At 33.0% G+C, this 19798-nt stretch overlaps 1 protein-coding gene across 12 annotated transcripts in view; it reads left to right on the top strand.

Annotated features, from left to right (window-relative positions):
* RICTOR (RPTOR independent companion of MTOR complex 2) overlaps window positions 1–19798 on the top strand; it is a 122430-nt gene that overhangs the window by 48368 nt on the left and 54264 nt on the right. For all 12 annotated transcript variants that reach the window (XM_059060229.2, XM_059060227.2, XM_067030892.1 and 9 more), the window contains 4 exons: window positions 701–832; window positions 6569–6632; window positions 11471–11597; window positions 15172–15341. In XM_059060229.2, coding sequence (XP_058916212.1) covers window positions 701–832; window positions 6569–6632; window positions 11471–11597; window positions 15172–15341 — 493 coding nt within the window. The remainder of the gene's footprint in view (window positions 1–700; window positions 833–6568; window positions 6633–11470; window positions 11598–15171; window positions 15342–19798) is intronic.

Below are 19798 nucleotides of genomic sequence, written 5' to 3'. Positions count from 1 at the left end.
TCCAACGTTTTTAACTGTTATCCTGTTCTTACTGATATTTTGTAATTATCAAATATAAAGAACCAAAGCTAATGTTGAAAAGTACCTGGGACTTCTACAGTCTAAACTTTTAAGTTAAATCGCAGAATAAAAGTTCTCATATTATTCCCAAGAGGAAGAAGAACCTGTACAGTTATCTCTAGATCTCACCTAAGACACAGTGTGCTTATGGCAAACTTGATTTGCTCAAGCCCACGAGAGGCATAATGTTACAGTTTCATAGCCATTGTTTTGGCATCGTTTAAAATTGGTATAAGTAGTTTCTTCCTACTGTCATTGTAAAGTATTTTTATTTATTGGTTTAAACCAATGATTCTTTGGGAGAAGTGGAACAAGTAGGTAGCTGGAGGGGGATAGACTGTAGAGACATATGTGATACAACTTGAAAAAGGCATATTTAATTTCCCACTGTTTATATAAAATAAACTACAGAAGGTAGAACAAACCTCTTAACATTTTCTTGATTGGTAGGAATATACCAAGGAGGCAAAAATTTAAAAATAACATTAGTGAAGTTCCATGGCTTACAGTGAATGATTTTTATATATGTAAAATGACTAGTAGCTTTGCTTATTTCAACTGAGGAAGGATTTGGTACCATAATTTTATGTGTATTTGAAACTCATGCAGCAAGACTTTTTGTTTGTTTGTTTTCATATAGCTTGCGGTTAGCTTTATTGAATGAAGCAAAAGAAGTGCGGGCAGCAGGGCTACGAGCTCTTCGGTATCTCATCCAAGACTCCAGTATTCTGCAGAAGGTGCTAAAATTGAAAGTGGACTATTTAATAGCTAGGTAATTTTCTTAGAGCTCCCTATGTTTTTATATGTTTTTTAAAATTGTGTATTAAGTTTTAGCCTACCTACCATAAAGTATACAGATTTTTAGTGTAAAGCCTGATAATTTTTACAGGTAGATACAACCAAGTACCCTATTATCCTGAATAAGATATGGAACATTTTCAGCATCCCAGTCAGGTTCCCTTGTGTCCCCAGTCAGTAGTAAACATTACTCTGACTTTTTTCATCCTAGTTTTTCCTATTCTTGAGTATCATATATTGGAAGTATACATTACTCTCTTCTTTCCTCGGTGTTATCTGTGAGATTTATCCATGTTGATTAAAAAAAAAAAATTTCTGTGTAGTATTTTATGTTGTGAATAGAGCACAATTTATTTAATCCATTCTGTTGATTTTTTTCTTGGTTGTTTTCAGTGTTTGGCTATTTTGAATAAAGCTGCCCTGAACATTCTTGCACAAGTCTGTTGGTGGATGTGTGCACTCATTTCTCTTAGGTATATATGTAGGAGTGGAATTGCTGGGTGATAAGTTTTATGTATATTTAACTTTAGTAGTTACTGCCAAACAGTTTTCCAAAGTGATTGTACTGATTTACACTCCTACAAGAAATGTTTGAGCGTTCCAGTCCCTCCACATCCTCATCATCATTTGCTCTTTTCAGTTTTTAATTATACCCTTTTCTGCTGTGGTTTTCATTGTGAGTTTCATTGTGGTTTTAATTTCTGTTTCCCTTTCGTTTGCTTGCTGACTATTTGGATATCCTCTTTGTCTTTTGCTCATTTGTAAACTGGATTGTCTATCTTTTTGTGTAGGAGTTCTTGATGTCTTCTGGATATGATTCCTTTTGAGTATGTATTGAGAATATCTTCTCAAAGTCAGTCTACCTTGTCTTCTTACTCTTCTTAATTAATAAAATCCAGTATAGCAGTCTTTTATTTTATAGTTAATGTTTTTGGGCTCTTTGGACGATAATATCCTGTTTTTTCTTCTAAAGCTTTTATTCCGTATATGTTGAAATAGATGTCAGGTCACAATTTATTTTTATCAATATCCAATAAATATTAGAGGCATTTAGTGAAAAGATTCTCCTTTCATGTCTAAATTAGTTTCATTTTTGTTGTAAGTCAGGTAACTGATAAGTATGGATCTGTTTTTGCTTTCCCTATTCTCTTTGTTTGGTCTATTTGTCTATTCTTGCTCCATTTTCTCCCTGTTTGTTGTTGTTTTTTTTTTTTTTTTTTTTTTTTGTGGTACGCGGGCCTCTCACTGTTTGTGGCCTCTCCCGTTGCGGAGCACAGGCTCCGGACGCGCAGGCTCAGCGGCCATGGCTCACGGGACCAGCTGCTCCGCAGCATGTGAGATCTTCCTGGACCGGGTCCCGAACCCGTGTCCCCTGCATCGGCAGGCGGACTCTCAACCACTGCGCCACCAGGGAAGCCCTCTCCCTGTTTTAAATGACTGCAGCTTGACAATAAGTGTTGATATGTATTAGTATAAATCCTCCAGCTTTTCTTCTATTTTGGGTTCTGTATTTCCATGTGAATTTTAGAAAATCAACTTGTCCATTTCCATAAAACTTTCTGGGATATCAATAGTAAATGCATTGAAGCTCTGTGTGAATTTGGGGTGAATTGATATCGTAATAATATCGAATCTTCCAAACCTTTATTTATTTGGAACTTTAATTTCTCTCAGCATTTTGTAGTTTTCTATGCAGAGAGGTCTTGCACATATTTGTTAGGTTTCTAAGGCATGTATTAGATGATATAGTATTAATGTAATTAAAATTTTTCTTTTTCATAGTTTTTGCTGCTAATATATAGAAAAATAATTGTAGCGTTTTATGTTTTGTTTTTGTATATTCTTATCTCAGTGATCTGACTAAATTCACTTTTTAATTCTAATTGTTTTTAAGGTTATTTTAGAGTTTCTATGTACATTAGCATTAATTGCAAATGATGACCCTTTTATTTCTTCCTTCCCAATCCTTATATTTTTCTTTTCCTCACCATATTGCACTGGTTAGAATGTTGCACTGACTGGAAATGGTAATTGGATAACTATGTTTTGCTCCTGAACTCAAGTTGAAAGTGTTCAGTATTTTGCCATTATTTATGATACTTGCTGTAGACTCTTAGTGGATTTCTTTCTATTCCTTGTTTGCGTTCCTGAAGTAAACACCACTTTTTAATGATGTCTTTTTATTTTACATATAACTGTATTGGGTTTGCTAATATTCTATGGAAAAATTTTTGCAGTTTATAAGAGGATTGGCCTATATTTTTCCATTGTTCTAATATCCTTTTTGGTTTTGGTATCAAGAGTATGTTTATAAAACAACTAAGGAAATGTTGCCCTCTTTTTATATTCTCTAGAAGAATTTATGTAAGAACTTATGTAAGATACTGCTTTTTACCTTACATGATTAGTAGAGTTCACCAGCGAATCTGGCCCTGGGGTTTTCTTTTTTAGGAAGTTTTAATATTATGGACTCAATTTTTTTAAATTTTGGCTGTGTTGGGTCTTTGTTGTTCCACGTGGGCTTTCTCTAGTTGCGGCGAGCGGGGGCTACTCTTCATTGCGGTAGGTTCTCTTGTTGTGGAGCATGGGTTCAGTAGTTGCAGTGCGTAGGCTCAGTAGTTGCAGTGCACGGGCTCTAGGGCACGAGGGCTTCAGTAGTTGTGGCACATGGGTTTAGTTGCTCTGCGGCATGTGGGATCTTCCCAGACTAGAGCTCGAACCCGTGTCCCCTGCATTGGCAGGTGGATTCTTAACTACTGCGCCACCAGGGAAGTCCCCCTGTCAGTTCTTGCTTTATATATTTTGAAGCTTTGTTTTTGCATTCATATTTACAATTGTTAAACCTTCTCATTGGGCTAATCCTTTCATAGTTATGAAATGTCTCTCTTTATTCCTAGTAATGCTTCTTTTATGAGTGTTCATATTATCTAATGTTAATATAGCTATACTAACTTTCTTTTATTTAGGGCTTGCACAATATATCCTCTTCTGTCCTTTCACTTTTCTCTTTTTTTGTTCTTACATTTAAGTTTCTCTTCCGTTAACATCATATAGATTTTTTAAAAATCTAGTTTGACCATCTTTGTCTTCTAATTGGATTAGACTGTCTAGTGGTTTTTTATATGCAGGGTCTATGCACTTTATCTAATGTAATTATATTTATGAATTTGTCATCTTACCATTAGTTTTCTCATATATTTGACTTTGCTGTCTTGCTGTTCATATTCTGTTTGTCACGTCTATTCTTTGGTCTTGCATTGCTCCTTTTTTTTTTTCTTTGGGAATAATCAAGAATTTGTTTCCTCTTCTATTAATGTCTTGGTTTTAAAGCCTTTTCTTCTATTAGCAGTTGCCCTAGAGATTACATTTATCCTTGATATGTTAAGGTTTACCATATTTATTACAACCAGAACAATGCAGGAAACCTCTTGCAGCTTGACCATCAGCTCCCCTCTGCCTTATTTCTATATATATTTGTAACCCCACAGGATAGTCCTGTTATTGTATTAAATTGGAACTAGTGATATTTACTTATGTTATTTACCTGTTCCAATATTCTTCCTTCTTGCATTTCCACCCTTTTATCTTGGGTCACTTTCTTGAATTTCCTTTACTGTTTTCTCACAGTGTAGGTATACTGGAGTTGAATTCTCTCCTATTTTATTTGTCTGTAAATCCTCTATTTCCCTTCCCATTTGAAGGCTATTTTTTTGACCTGTTACTATTTTTCAATGCTTTAAATAAATTATTGTCTTCTGGATTTTTTGTTGTTGTTGTTGTTGAACAGTAAGTTGTCTCTCTTCTTCTTGCTTCTTTTTCTCCTTTGGCTACTTTAAAGGTTTTTTTCCTGTTACTTTCTCTCCTATCCCCTGGTACTCCAGCTATAGAGTGTTGAATCTGTTCACTGTGCCACATGTCTCTAATGCCCTTACTGTATTTTCAGTCTTTGTTGTTGTTAATCTTTGTGCTTCAATGTTGTTACTTTCTACTTACCTGTTTTTTTTATAGTCCTCCATCCTTCTAGTAAATCAGTCTCTTGAATTTTTAATTTCAGTTATTGTATTTCTGTGATTTATATTTTACTCTTACTTAAACATTCTAGGTCTCTGCTTTATTTTCTTGAGCATAATAATCATAGTATTTATAGCCCTCTTACGACAACTCCAGTATGTGAATCACCTGTGTTCTGTTTCTATTATCATTTTCTTTTCTTGGTTTTTGGTTACTTGACCCTTTGTTTTAAAACATACCTCATATTATATGTGATTGGATGTGAACATAGTATGTTAAAAGTTTTTGGCTCTGGATCATGTTATTTTTCTCTTAAAAGAGTTAAGCTTTATTCTGGAATGTTGGCTTATCACACTGATTGTGTTAAAATTTGTTTTTTTCCTTTGCCTTTGTTCTAGGAAGTGGCTATATGGAGTCTCAAGTGAAAATGTAGATATTTAGCAGAACCTCTTCATCCCGACCAGCCTTGAGCCCTAACATCTTTCTTAGAATATTACGTACATGCTAAAATTTCTGCTCAGTTCTTTGGCTTCTCAGCAGTAGCTTTTTGCTTGGTTTCTTGGACTTTAACTCTGCATTTGTACAACATAGAAATTGGCAAGTGCATTGGAAAGGGGATGGCACGCAGATTCTTGCGTATGCTCCTATTTTCTTTTCTTTGAGATTTTTTTCCCTCAAGTCCCAGCCACTTTGGTTGCCCTAAAGTTCAGTCTGTCTCTCCAGTACAGGAAGATTTTTGCTTTCTTTTAGGACTCTATTCCCCTAAAACTGGGGCTTGGCAAGTGTCCCCAGGGACAAAGAGTGGATATGGAGCTTGTGCTTCTCTTTCCAGGGATTATTATCCATTGCCCTTTTAATAGTTGCTTTACAAAGTACTATATTTAGCCTTTATAGTTACTTATGGCAGGAGAATTGGTCTGATCTGTTGTGGCCAGAAATGGAATTATATGTCTATTTGCTTCTTATTAAAGTTGTTTTAGGTTAATTATATTTAGATAGCAGAAATGCTTTTGAATAGCAAATTATCTATGTATTGATATATAAAGTATTGATTAGAATTGTGAACTGTCTAAACATAAGTAAAAATGAATTATTCTTCCACATAAACCAAAGACTCTTTAGAAATTGAATAATTTAATAAATTTTACAGAGAAATGTCAGTTAAGTGATATATGAGCATTAATTTTTGAAGTACAGTCACATTTCAAATTATATTTTGGTAAAATAGAATTATTGTGGCTAATATAACACTTTTAACTTAGTTATAACATGTAAAACTTAGGCTCTGGTTAAAATCACAATTAAACTAAAACACAGGCTTTGAAATATTTTTCCTTCACAATTTTTATAACATATCTGTGAACTTTATCAAAGATAGGTGAATATTTTTTCAGTAGATTTCTGATATTTTGCTTTATAAATGTTTATTATTTCTGTATAGATGTATATAATTCTATAGATTACTTACTATATTATTCTTTCCTGGAGTTTTAAGTGAAATAGTTTTGAAATGTTTTATTATAATAAGTATCACTAGAGATATTAAATTAAATAAATATTTGCTGGTACTGAAAAATAATTTGTATTAACATTTACAAATACTATATTGACATGAACATGGGTCTGATCATGGTATTATACAAAAAAAATTGTTTAATAAGATTTTTATCAATAATTAAATATTTTATGTATTATTTAGGTGCATTGACATACAGCAGAGCAACGAGGTAGAGAGGACACAAGCACTTCGATTAGTCAGAAAGGTAGGCTCTATGTCTGAGAGTAAAGGCAGATTTATGATTTTCATGTGAAGCATATTTTACATTTTTAGATTCAGACTGTGAAATCTTTCTATTAAAATTGAAAGACTGAATTCTCATTAAACATTTTTATTTTGTTAAAATTATATATGAGTTAAATAGGTCTATTAAAACTTCAAGGTAAGCATAGGTATGTTGTGTAATTATTCAATGTGATTGGGTATAGCTAGGTCAGTATTTTTTATAAAATGTTTATTGTAAAGAATATTTCTTCCTGCAGTAGGCATATAAATGAAATTACTGCTTTGATATGTTATTGGAGAAGGAGGATTACTTGCCCCCAACTCTTATTTTTTCTTAATTATATGCTTGGAGTTAATTCTATTAAATGAATGTCAAAAATAATTACAGGCTGATTGTTTTGAAGATGAATTTGGATACATCAGTAGGCACTTGCAATAAACAATTCAGGCCATTGTACAGGATAAAAGGTCAAAATTTAAACTCTCCAAGAGAGGGTGTTGAGGATAATCCATAATGCTTCTAATGAGAGGCCTTCCAGGAGTTTTATTTAATTGTTATTTAATGTGATGTGGTGCTCTAATGGCAGAGGAATAGAGTAAACTGAGAGTTAATTTGGTTAGGGTACAGTTTGTGTAAGAATTTTATCATGTTTCATCATAAAGTATCATGTTTCATCTTAAAAATTCATGAGACTCATGCAGTCTATGTTTGTTTTATTGTAAAAACATCTAAGATTATTTAACATTTTTTTTTGCTCTTCTCCTTTTTTCCCACCTTTGAATACAGTGTATGCTCCAGAATTGCAGACTGTTGAGTTTGTGCATTAGCTAGATCTCCTTTTTCCTTTTTCTTCAGTTGTTCAGCCTATGGTTAGTAATAGTACCCACAGGTGACCATAGTAAGGAAGAAGTAAATGGATGAGTTGTCTTAAAAGAAGTTTGCAGTTCTAGTTAAGAGTGATATTGGAGATAGATTTAAAAAATGTTTGTTATAGGGTAAATTGTGATGTTGGCACCGTGATTTCACTCTTCATATTTAAATATAAAAATTTGGTTTATGTTTTTTACTTATACATACAATCTCTTCTACTGCGTGATTTTGAGAATTCAAGATAAGAAAGCAAAATTTGTTTCTGAAGAACCTAGAATAATTCTTTGGTTATTTGAGTTATATACATGTCAGTATTTATCATACTAGGAATTAAAAGTGAGAAATTTAAAAATATATTAACATATTAAAAAATAAGTTCATTACAAGTAAACATAAATAACATATTTTTATAAAAATAACTATAATTTCCAAAAAGAAAGTTAATGAGTAGAGTGACATTATTTTAGATTTATACAAATTTCTGTAGTGTTTGTCCTGATAGAAGATACGTGGATTGTCATATTTGCTTTTGTATTCAGTCTCTTGTGATTTCACATGCAGTGGAGCCTCCGGAAAACTTTCATATGTACTTGTGAGAGTAAAAAAGACAAATAATGTCTTTGAATTACTATGAAAATAGTTTTCACTTTGCAGAATCTCTGAAAATATCCTCTTGACCCTCAGTTTTCTGGACCACACTTTGAGAGTTGATGCCTTAGAAACTGTGTTCAGATGAAAAAAGAACCCCAAATGGATTAAATTAAATTCAGCTTCCTTGAATTATTCACTAAATATTTTATTTCTGTTTTGTACAGTGTTTTGTTCAAGTTACAATTTAATTTATAAAATAGCCCAGTAAAAATAAACAGACCCTTGAAACAATTCAGAAATGCCATAACAAAAATGTAATTTTATTTTGTTACCTTTTGAAGAAGGCAGATATCATTTGTGGATTCAAGGGCGGGAAAACTGCTTGTACCTGGTGGTAAAATACAGGCTCAAAGGTAGAGTTATGTCACAGGATTCCTCCCTGGTTTAGCAAAAAGCAGTTAGAGTAAAAGGGAAAGCAAGGTTGCTGAATGAACAGTGGCCTTTATTGGCCAGAGGAACTGTAATTTCACTGATACTTTTAACAGCTGAAGTGCATATTTCTTTTTTTTCCAGCAACATCTTGGCAACTGAGCTAGTAGAAATTAACATTAATAATATAATTGCTAGGTCACTGTGGGTTCTTTGTATGCATTCAGAACAGTTTTAAAATTTTCTGTGAAAGTAATGATGTTTTTTAAAGGAAAAGCAAAAATATTTGTTGCTTTAGGATAACTTGCTTTATGAATAATTAAGGAATACTCATGTTACTTCTCTTTCACCTATTTCATTTATTTAGGAGATTTTGTTTGTTTGCTTGGTTCTTTTTCAATGTCTCTGATTTTTTCATGCCTCTTTCTTGCTCTAATCCAGTCAATCCTTCCAGATTCTTGTCTCTCTCATTATCTATATTATTTTCACACTAGTCAGCTCTTGCTACTCTTTATCCAACTTAAATTTTTCTTACTGCCTGCCTAATTAAGCCATTATTTTCTTCATATATCATTTCTTTATTCATGCAATATGAGATTAATGTATCAGATTTTTTTTTATAGCTGAAAGGGATTCATTTAAAGGAATCACTTGCCCTCGATACACAGCAAGATATTGTCAAAACCAGCATGAAGAACCCAGTTCTCCAAATTTCCATACCTATACTGGCCCACAAATCCTGTTGGTATTAAGCACAACCTGCTTATCTTGGCATTCAAAGCCCACTTTTGGGGCAGCCAATTATGACCCGTCTCATTATGCCATTATATGTGTAGACAAGCTGCCCTCCACCACCGCTGTGATCACTGCTTCTATCCTATTCTTTTCATTTCCACCCCTTTCTATATTATATTCATCTTGCAGTCTCAGCTGAAATTTTAAATATTTCCCTTAGAGAACTCAGTGTTTCTCTAATTCTTTTATAGCAGTTCTAAAAATTTATTACCTACTTATGATCTTTGATTTGTTTTATATATGTATGTTCTATCATGCAAAAAAGATGATAAAACTTGTATTTCAACAGAGACTAAATTCTGTGACTTTTCCCTCATTGATTACTCACTGATTTACGAGAAAAGTATTCTCTGATTTACACAGAATTTAAGAGTTTCTTTGTGTATATTTTTCCTGAAAAATAAGAAGAGTTATTTCATTTATAAAAACTTTAAATTACCAATATCCATTTCATAGCTCTACACTTGAGATTCATAGAATAGAATTTTATACTTGAAATTCTAGAAGTCATAGGATCCTATACATCCTCATTTACAAATGAGGAAACTAAGGCACAGAGAGGATTGGTTTGCCAAGGTAACAGTTATTAATGGCAGATTTGGCCCTGGAAGCCAATTGGTCTGGCTTCTAGCCAGCTCTTTAAAATACATTACATACGCCTTATTTTCTTGGGAATTTTTCTTACAAGCCCCTTGTAAGTATAATAATAGATCAATAAGTATTAAAATACAAATTAATATCATAAGAAGTTAGAATTTTCTCACTGAGGAAGATCAGTTTCTTATACCTCTTTTCCCTTTCCTCTTCTTTCTTCTTCAACATTTTTGATTAATGAAAAATACTGTTTAGAAACAAATGTGAAAGTTTTTGTAGATTCTAAGGTTATTAGACATCTATTTTATGGTTGTGGAACAGTATTCTATAATTTCATTTGAAACTTGTCATATCACATAATGTTGCTACAAGTACTCTAGCCAATATAGATCTCTCCTTTGAACCTCTATAGGATTTAACTGGATATTAATTTAGTTATATTGTGTCCTCTAATTGTGTCATAATATAAGACTTATTTTTCAACAGGATTATAACTATAGTAACACCCAGGACAGATTAATTATCCCCAGTATTTATCACTACCCAAACAGAATAAAATATTTTCTTCTACTCCCTCTCCAAGGACCTGCTATTTTGAATACTTCGTCTACCAAATAGTCTTTTATTTGTTAAAGAGTAATTAATTAACTACATAATTTTTCTTTCTGTTTTCCAAACTGAAGATACATGTTATCTGTTTTCAGTATTCCAAATATGTTATTGCCAATTAAACTTTTCATTTAAAATGAGATTCAACAAAAGTTTTTATCACCAGAGACATACTGTTTCCATCACAGTTTTTGAAATATTAAAAATAGATTATGGAGAGACTGCTGCCTGTCTTGAAGTAGCAAATAACCATGATTGACCTGCCCATGACAGGGACCTGAGGGCAGCCTCTAAGAGCTGAGGGCAGTCCCCATAACAACCGAAAAGAAAATGGGGACTTAAAAATAGATTATGGATTATTAAGTTTGCCTTTCAGTATAGCAACAAGTGAGAGTTAGAGATAGGGAGATAATGAGGCATCGGTTGCAGCAATCAAAGTAAGAATGAGGACCCAAATCAGAATTTGATGGTGGAAAGAGTTGAGTTAATGAGGTAAATTGATAAGATGTAGTGGTGATAATATATGGGGAAGGAGTCAGGAATGTAGTAGTACAGTAGTATGTTTGCAGCTGTTGTCACTACTGATTTACTTTGTCTAGTTACTGAAAAGTTGTTTAAAATAGAGTTCCTATCCTAGAGGAGGTTAGAATCTCAGAAACATTATATCTTGGTAGTCAACTAATTTATAGTCTAGACTATTAGGGAAAAAAAGCCAACACTTTTTTCCATGCATGGTAATGATTATTAACATTTATTGCATCAGTTATTAGTTATATTAGTCCTTTGACATGTTCATTTGAAGCAGAAAATCAAAATTAGTACCTGGATCTTATAAATATTCTACAGTCTTAAACATCTCAGTCTGAATAAAATAGGTTTTAAAAATGCATTATGAAGTAACATCTTTTTCTGATTTCTCCCTGTTACAGATGATTACTGTGAATGCTTCCTTGTTTCCTAGCTCTGTGACCAACTCATTAATAGCAGTTGGAAATGATGGACTCCAAGAAAGAGATAGAATGGTTCGAGCATGCATTGCCATTATCTGTGAACTAGGTCAGAATTTTCTTTGAGTAATGAAAATGTAGTATTTTAGAAAGAATGTATAACACTTTTTAATGCCTTTAATACATTAATTCTTTAGGTATTGGTAAAAAGATATGAAAAAGTAGGACATTTCTGATAGGGAAGTAGTGGACTTGTTTAAACAAATCATTTCAAAGTTACATTAAAATTGTATAAATTTTAAAGTTTTACTCATCATGAAATTTAATATATAGGAATTGTCCAGATTCCAGTAATTAGAATAAAATCTCTTAAAGTCTGGCTCTCAGACATTAATTAACCACACTGTATCTTGATGTGAGTGCAAAACAATAATTCACTCTACATTAAAAAAGAATTCTAAATGAAAAAGGATTTAAGAGTTAAATGGGGAAAATATGGGGGGGAGGAATGGATGACTATCTGATCATGTAAGGAAAAGGAGTTTTGAATTATCAAAAGAAATCAAACAGACTTCAGCAGCTGTAGATTTTATTATAAGGAGATAAGAAAACACGCAGTACCAAAACAAAGAAAAAAAGTAAATGTAATAAATAAGTTCTTTACCTACCATGACAGGTAAAGAACTTACTTATATACAGATCAGTAGGAAAAATAAGTAATTCTCAAAGAAATGCATGGCTAGTCAAAGTATTTTAAAAGTTCAACCTCACTTATAACCAAAGAAATATAATTTTTTTTTTTTTTTGCGATACACAGGCCTGTCACTGTTGTGGCCTCTCTCGTTGCGGAGCACAGGCTCCGGACGCTCAGGCTCAGCGGCCATGGCTCACAGGCCCAGCCGCTCCGCGGCATGTGGGATCTTCCCAGGCCGGGGCACGAACCCATGTCCCCTGCATCGGCAGGCGGACTCTCAGCCACTGCGCCACCAGGGAAGCCCAGAAATATAATTTTTAATGACAAGAGAAGATAATATTTTTCCCCACCAAAAGCAGAAACGGTATTGGTTACATTCACTCTTGATATAATAAATGAATTTATAACAAAAGTTTAAAGAAACAAAAAAGCCAAGCCTTATCATTGAGAGTCTAAAAATACTGTCCACAATACCTGTTGATTTAGAGAAAAAGTCAAAAATTTGATTAAGGAAATTCTGAAAAATAATAAAAATTTGAGTACATGTCAATGTATGGGATGCTTGGAAAGTTGTATACTCGAGTTAACATCTCACTATAAGATGATTTTATAATTAAGCAAAAAGTAATGAAAATAAGTGAGTGAACCCAAGAAATAGAAAAAGAAGAAAAATAAATAAATTTTAACATAAGCAGGAGGAAAGCAATAATGATTGAGTCTTAGAGAACAAGATAGATTATTTAATCTAATCTGTGTTAATGGAAGAAGAAAAAAATACAGAAGCAAACATACACTATTGTTTGAAAAATGCAAAAGTCAGAAACAAACGATTAATAGAATGAGAGAATTAATAGGAGTTTTAAAAATTATGAGATAATTTTTTTATATATTTGAAAATCTTATTGAAATGAATGGGTTTTCAGAGAAAATTTTAATTTCCAGTTGATTCAGAAGAGTAGAACACATGATGGATCAAAAACCATAGAAGTATTTGATGAATTAATTGCCTCCAAAAGGACTCATTCAGTTAGTTTTGTCTTAAATTGTTTCAAGGAACAAATAATTCTCAAATAGTATAATCTAATTGAGAGCATTAAAAATATGGAAATTTACCAATTTTAATTTAAATGAAACTAGCATTTTATATACATAAACACACAGATACGCACATACACACAAATACACACATACATAAAATGAAATAATTAGAATGCTACTATATTAACATTGTAGAATATTTATCTCAAATCACCACTCATACTCTTTTTTTTAGTAAATTTATTTATTTATTTATGGCTGCGTTGGGTCTTCGTTGCTGAGCGCGGGTTTTCTCTAGGTGCAACGAGTGGAGGCTACTCTTGTGGTGCACGGGCTTCTCACTGCAGTGTCTTCTCTTGTTGTGGAGCATGGGCTCTAGGCGCGTGGGCTTCAGTGGTTGTGGCATGCGAGCCCAGTAGTTGTGGCTCACGGGCTCTAGAGCACAGGCTCAGTAGTTGTGGCGCACGGGCTTAGTTGCTCGGTGGCATGTGGGACCTTCCCAGACCTGGGCTCAAACCCATGTCCCCTGCATTGGCAGGCAGATTCTTAACCACTGTGCCACCAGGGAAGTCCACCAATCATTTTCTTAATAGTGGATCTCTACAAATACTACATCCTTTTAAAAACTCTTAATTAGTGATTTAACCAGGTTAGCAAGACAAAATAATAAATGAGTTTTACATATTGGAAAGAAGGTATTATACATTGTAGATGATATATCTAGAAAACTCTGAATCAACTGAAGAACAACTTCAGTAATTCAGTACAGTGGAAACCTGAAAATAACAAATTTAATAGATTTATTTTGTGTTTCAGCAATAATCAGTAAATATAATGGAAAAAAATGATACTTTTTCCAAAGTAGACAAGAAAACTATATATAACAAACTTAATAAGAAATGTGGAAGACGTGTGTGTGTTTTTAGGGGGTACTTTTCAATTTGTTTAATTGATTTTCAAGAAGGCAGAGCTAATCTATAGGTAGAAATGAGAATATTTGTTGCCTTTGTTGTGGAGGGGGAGTGATTGAAAAGTGGTGTGAAGGAACTTTCTAGGATGATGAAAGTGCTATACCTTGATGTATTGGTTACAGGGGTATAGATATTGTTCAGAATTTATTGAACTGTACCATTAAAATCTGTGTATTTTACTGTCAGTAATTATACCTCAATTTAAAAAAAATGGAGAAGAAACCTAAATATAAAGTTCAACTAGAATAAACAGGAAAAGTTCAACTATGAAAACATTTTTGAAAAAGATTAAATGGAGGAGAAGGGAAAGATTTTTTTCTTATATTTAAAAAAACTTAAGCTGGGTTATTCATAGAGAAAAAAATGAAAATCAAGGGTTGCAGACCCTGATATATAGAAGACTTCAGTATATCAAAAGTATGAAAATCAGTTTGGAAAGCATGCTGGGATAGTTGAATAAACATTTGGGAAAAAATGAGCTTATCAATATTAAGCCAAAGTCTATTTCCTGAGAGATTAAAAACTGAAATGTTAATCATATACTCATTTAAAACACACACGTGGGTGTGCGTGCATACAAAGAAAATGCCTGATCTTTGAAGTAAGGGAGGAGTTTCTGAGCTTAAAATCTAAAGTTAAATTACAAATCAGATAAAAGTTTTGAAACAGATAAAAGGCTAATATTCCCACTATATAAAGAACTCCTTGCAATTGATAGGAAAGAAGAACAGTTCAGTAAAACATGAACAAAAGATATGAAAAAATTCAGAGACATTAAGAAAAATATCAGAGTTTTGGGAAGTATATTCAGTGACTCTTATTAGGTAATTTATCCACGTGTCCTTTTAAATGTCATTGAGTAGAAAGTTTTTCAAGTCAGAAAGGAAATTAAGTATTAAAAAGGATTTTACCCAGATTTCTGATTACATTTTATTAATTATCCCTTATATAATATATTAAGTTTTTCTTTTTTATTTTAGCACTTCAGAATCCAGAGGTGGTGGCCCTTCGAGGTGGACTAAACACCATCTTGAAAAATGTGATCGATTGCCAATTAAGTCGAATAAATGAGGCTCTCATTACTACAATTTTACACCTCCTTAATCATCCAAAGACCCGACAGTATGTACGAGCTGATGTAGAATTAGAGGTAGGAACTTTAATATTCTTTTCTAGTTTTAAAATATGACTTTAGATACATACTCTTACTTTGAAAATTTAAAGTTAATATGCAGCACAGCATTAATTATTAAACCTAAATTAACTAATAAGATTGGCTTATCCCAGCAGTATTTTATAGCTCATTCAATTTGGACTGAATTGAAAAAATTCTCAAGAATATTTCATCAACATGTAAAGTGAAGTTTATTGTTTTTTATTATCTATGAAAACTTGACTGAGCAAATTAGAGCCCAAGTAAGGTTTCATAGACATTTATGTATTTATTTAAGAAGACCATTTCTTTTTTTTTTTTTTTTTTTTTGCGGTACGCGGGCCTCTCACTGCTGTGGCCTCTCCCGTTGTGGAGCACAGGCTCCAGACGCGCAGGTTCAGTGGCCGTGGCTCACAGGCCTAGCCGCTCCGCGGCATGTGGGATCTTCCTGGACTGGAGCACGAACCCGTATCTCCCGCATCGGCAGGCGGACTCTCAACCACTGCACCACCAGGGAAGCTCCCAAAGACCATTTCTTTTTAAGGACTATATATAGTATGTTAATTGTGTGTGAATAGCTCCTGCTAATTATATACTATTTATTTATTAAATCATGCTAAAACTCTCTGAACTTGGAGACACTTGTTGGCAACTAATGACCATTTATAATTGAAAGAAATAGAATACATATTTTTTTAAATATGCTACAATTTCTTTTTTTTATTACTAATTCAGTTTTTTTTTTTTTTTTTTTTTTTTAACAGTTGGTCTAAGATAGTAAGGCTACCATATACCCTTTTCTATAATAAAGTATGTAGTAGAGGTTGGAACAGAATTATCACAAACTATATTCTTTTTTTTTTCCCCCTCATTTTTGGCCATGCCCTGTGGCTTGTGGGATCTTAGTTCCCCTGACCAGGTATTAAACCTGGGCCCTTGGCAGTAAGAGCATGGAGTCCTAACCTCTGGACCACCAGGGAGTTACCACAAAATGTATTCTTACAGTTTATTTGTGTGAATGTATTACATTGTCCATTGCAGATATCATTCAGAGTAAGTTTAAACCACAGCTTTATTTGGGTATGAAATTATGCAAATTATAAAAGATTTATTGTTCCCTACTTTGCCTGTTTAAATCATTTTATGAAACTTGTCTTAAATGTTATAGTTCTGGTTTTATTAGGGTTACTAGAAATATTTTGAGATTATAAAATTGACATTAGCCTGTATCATTAACTAACAAATTTAAGTACAATATTCTCCTTAATAAGTGATTTTAAATACATTATTCATGGGTGTCCAGTGGGAATAAGCTGGCATTTTTGATATTTTCCAGTGTATTTCAATTTAAGTTTTTTCTTTATCAAGTGGAGAAAATGATATTTTAAGATTGGAGAGATGATTACAATAAAGGAAAATATTGTGTATAGGCCTGTTTTTTATTCCTATATAATTGTACAGCAGATTAGTAAAGCCTTTGTGTAAATGAGAAAACCTCAAAGAATATGATAGATATTTAAGTACATGACTATATTTGCATAAGTTCTTTAAAGCCACAAATGTTCTTTTTTTCCTTAACAAGATCCCCCTAAAGTAGCATAGTGATTGAGAGCATAGACTTCGGGCTATACAGATCTGGTTTTGGTTTTTCGTTCTGTAACCTACTAGCTTTATGATTTGGGGCAAGTTATTAGCCTCTCTTGGACCCATTTTTTCCTAGGTAAAATAAAAGTCATGATTTTTACATTAAAGAATTGTGAAGAATACATACTATAATAATAATAGTAGTAGTAGTAATAGCAGCAACTAACACTCTTGTAAAGCTTATAATGAGTTAGGCAATGTTTCCAGGTGCTTTACATATATTCATTCTAATCCACATAGATGTTTTATTTAGTACCTGGCACATAATAAATATTCAATAAATACTGATTGCCTTGGATATTAATCATTATCATCATCTACTTTATCATTATCTTCATCCTAGAGTCTGCTGTTACAAGAATATTGTCCTCATTTTTATTAATTATATTTTATAAATTTTCACTAACTTGATAACTTTGGTTTTTCTTTTCCATATACAAAGGAACTATTTTCATTGCTACTGTCTCATTAGGCCCAAATCTTTCTTCTATTAAAAAATCCCTTTTAAAATTTACCCTGGCTTCTATTTCTAAAATTTGTAATATGTTTTGACCTCATACAGGGGAAAAAAAAGTACATTTAATATGATAATGTTATTAGAATAGGCAAGTAAGGATTGTGAAATTGTAATTTTAACTTTTTATAGTAAATTTTTAAAACAACATATTTTTTAAACTTATACTTCAGAGTAGGATAGTGTAGTTCATAGCATCTGCTATGGAAAACTAGAAAAGTTGAATAATTATGGAAATAATATATTTAAAGCAGTATAGAGCTGTGAAAGCAATAAGGACCAGAGAGAGTAAAAAAATCTAGAGATGCCCTTGGGGGCACTGTAGATTTAGGCCACAGGCTAGAGGTTAAGAATATGACCCAGTCCTAGGTAGAAGACCAGACTATTTGGCAGGCATATGTGTATGTGGAGTGACAAGCCTAGAGATGTGAAAAGTCCCCAGATCAAGTCTGATTTACCTTTCTAGAAGTTTTCTGAGATAAGAATCTGTGGAGAGCATAAGTTAAAATGTTTCCACTGAGGAAAACACAGTGGAATAGGCGATGGTCTCCAGTGCATAGGACACAGAGGCCTCCCAGGAAGGGGGGTCATGTGCAGAAGTTGAAAGGCCTCTAAGAAGTAGTGAATTTACACTGATTATATGCAGTTGGTTTTTTTTTCCCTGGGGTCACTTACTGATCAGGACATAATAAGAAGCTGAAAATCCAGGTACGCTTTTCCTGGAACCTGAAAAATCAGAACAGCTTGTGGCAGTTATTAGTATTCAAGTGACAAACTGGGTATTTCATAGCTGATTTCCTGTTCTTGACATGTCCCAAATTCTGAAGTAATTGTGGATGAGTACCTAAAGATATAAGTTCAAAACTTTAGAAGTATGTAGAAAAAATCCCCAATTTCTCACTGCTAAGGAGAAAAAAAGAAACTTGCTAAATCTCTTGAAAGTTTTGGAGGTCCATACTTTAGAAACACAAGAAAACCAAAGGTACACTCAAATCTTAACAAAATTGCAGCATAGTCTCAATTTAACTCAGTTGGTGACTAGGATAAGTTCATCAGTCCCTTTAATCTACCTGACTAACAGAGGAAAGGATAAACCATCTCTGATGGAGATAACGTCACTTGGAACCTTTAATAAAATTTAGTGTCTGACATTCAGTCAGAAATTTGATTGAGTGTCGTACAAAAAGACATGACTATGTAACTGAAAAGAAAAGAAATTTCACAGAAGCATGTCCACAGGTGATCCAGATATTACAGCTAGAGGGAAAAGACTTTAAAACAACCATGATTAACTTGTTAAGGAAAATGGAGAAAAAGAAGAAGAAAATAGATGAAATAATGGAGAATTTAACCATATACTTGGAATGTGCAAAATGAATCAAATGGAACTAGTACAGAAAAATATAATACCTGAAATTCTGAACTCAATGAAATTAAAAATCCATTTTGGATGAGAAGATATCATTAGTAAATTGAAAGAAAAGTCAATAAACATATCGAGTAAAACATTGGGGGGTGGGGAAGGGAAAGGAAATGAACAGAACAAAAAGGATAAAACATAATTGTTGTCTTTGGAGAAGAGAGAGAAAATGAGCAGAAGCAGATATCCAAAGAAGCAGTGGTCAAAACTTTTGTTTCTAAAACTGATGAAACTTCACAAAGCTCAGAAAACTCAAGATAATACAAAGAAAACAACATGTACGCACATCATGGTAAGGTTGTCGAAAACCAAGATAAATAAAAATCTTAAAATCAGCTTGAGAAAAAAGACTCTACTTTCAAAGGAACAAGTCTGACAGCTGATTTCCCAACAGAAATAATGGAACCAGAAGACAGTAGAATGGCATCTTTAGAGTGCAGAAAGAAAATAATGTCAACCTACCCCAGAGAAAATGTCTTTCAAAAACAAAGGTAAAATAAAGATTTTTTAGACTAAAGAAAAAAGACCCAAGGAAATTTAAAGAAACACTATTCTTTCTTGGATTTCTTGCCTTTATGTCATGAAGACTGTAAAGCAGCCTGTGGTGAGGCACATGTGGGAAAGAACTGAGACCTTTTGCCAACAATTAGCACATTGTGAGTAAACCATCTTGAAGTAGATTCTACAGCTTCAGTCAAGCCTTGAGATGACTGCAGCCCTGACCAATATTTTGACTACAATTTTATGATGCACCCTGAGCCATAACTGCACAACTAAACTCTTCTAGATTCCTGACTCACAGAAACATTGTGAGATAATAAATATTTTTTATTTTTTAAAAAATGAGACAGACTCAAAGGAAGGTTAAAGTGAATC

This window comes from Kogia breviceps, chromosome 4 (genome assembly GCF_026419965.1).
Source record: "Kogia breviceps isolate mKogBre1 chromosome 4, mKogBre1 haplotype 1, whole genome shotgun sequence".
Lineage (NCBI taxonomy): Eukaryota > Metazoa > Chordata > Mammalia > Artiodactyla > Physeteridae > Kogia > Kogia breviceps.
The sequence above is the reverse complement of the archived record's forward strand: the minus strand, read 5'-3'. Positions and strand labels throughout refer to the sequence as shown.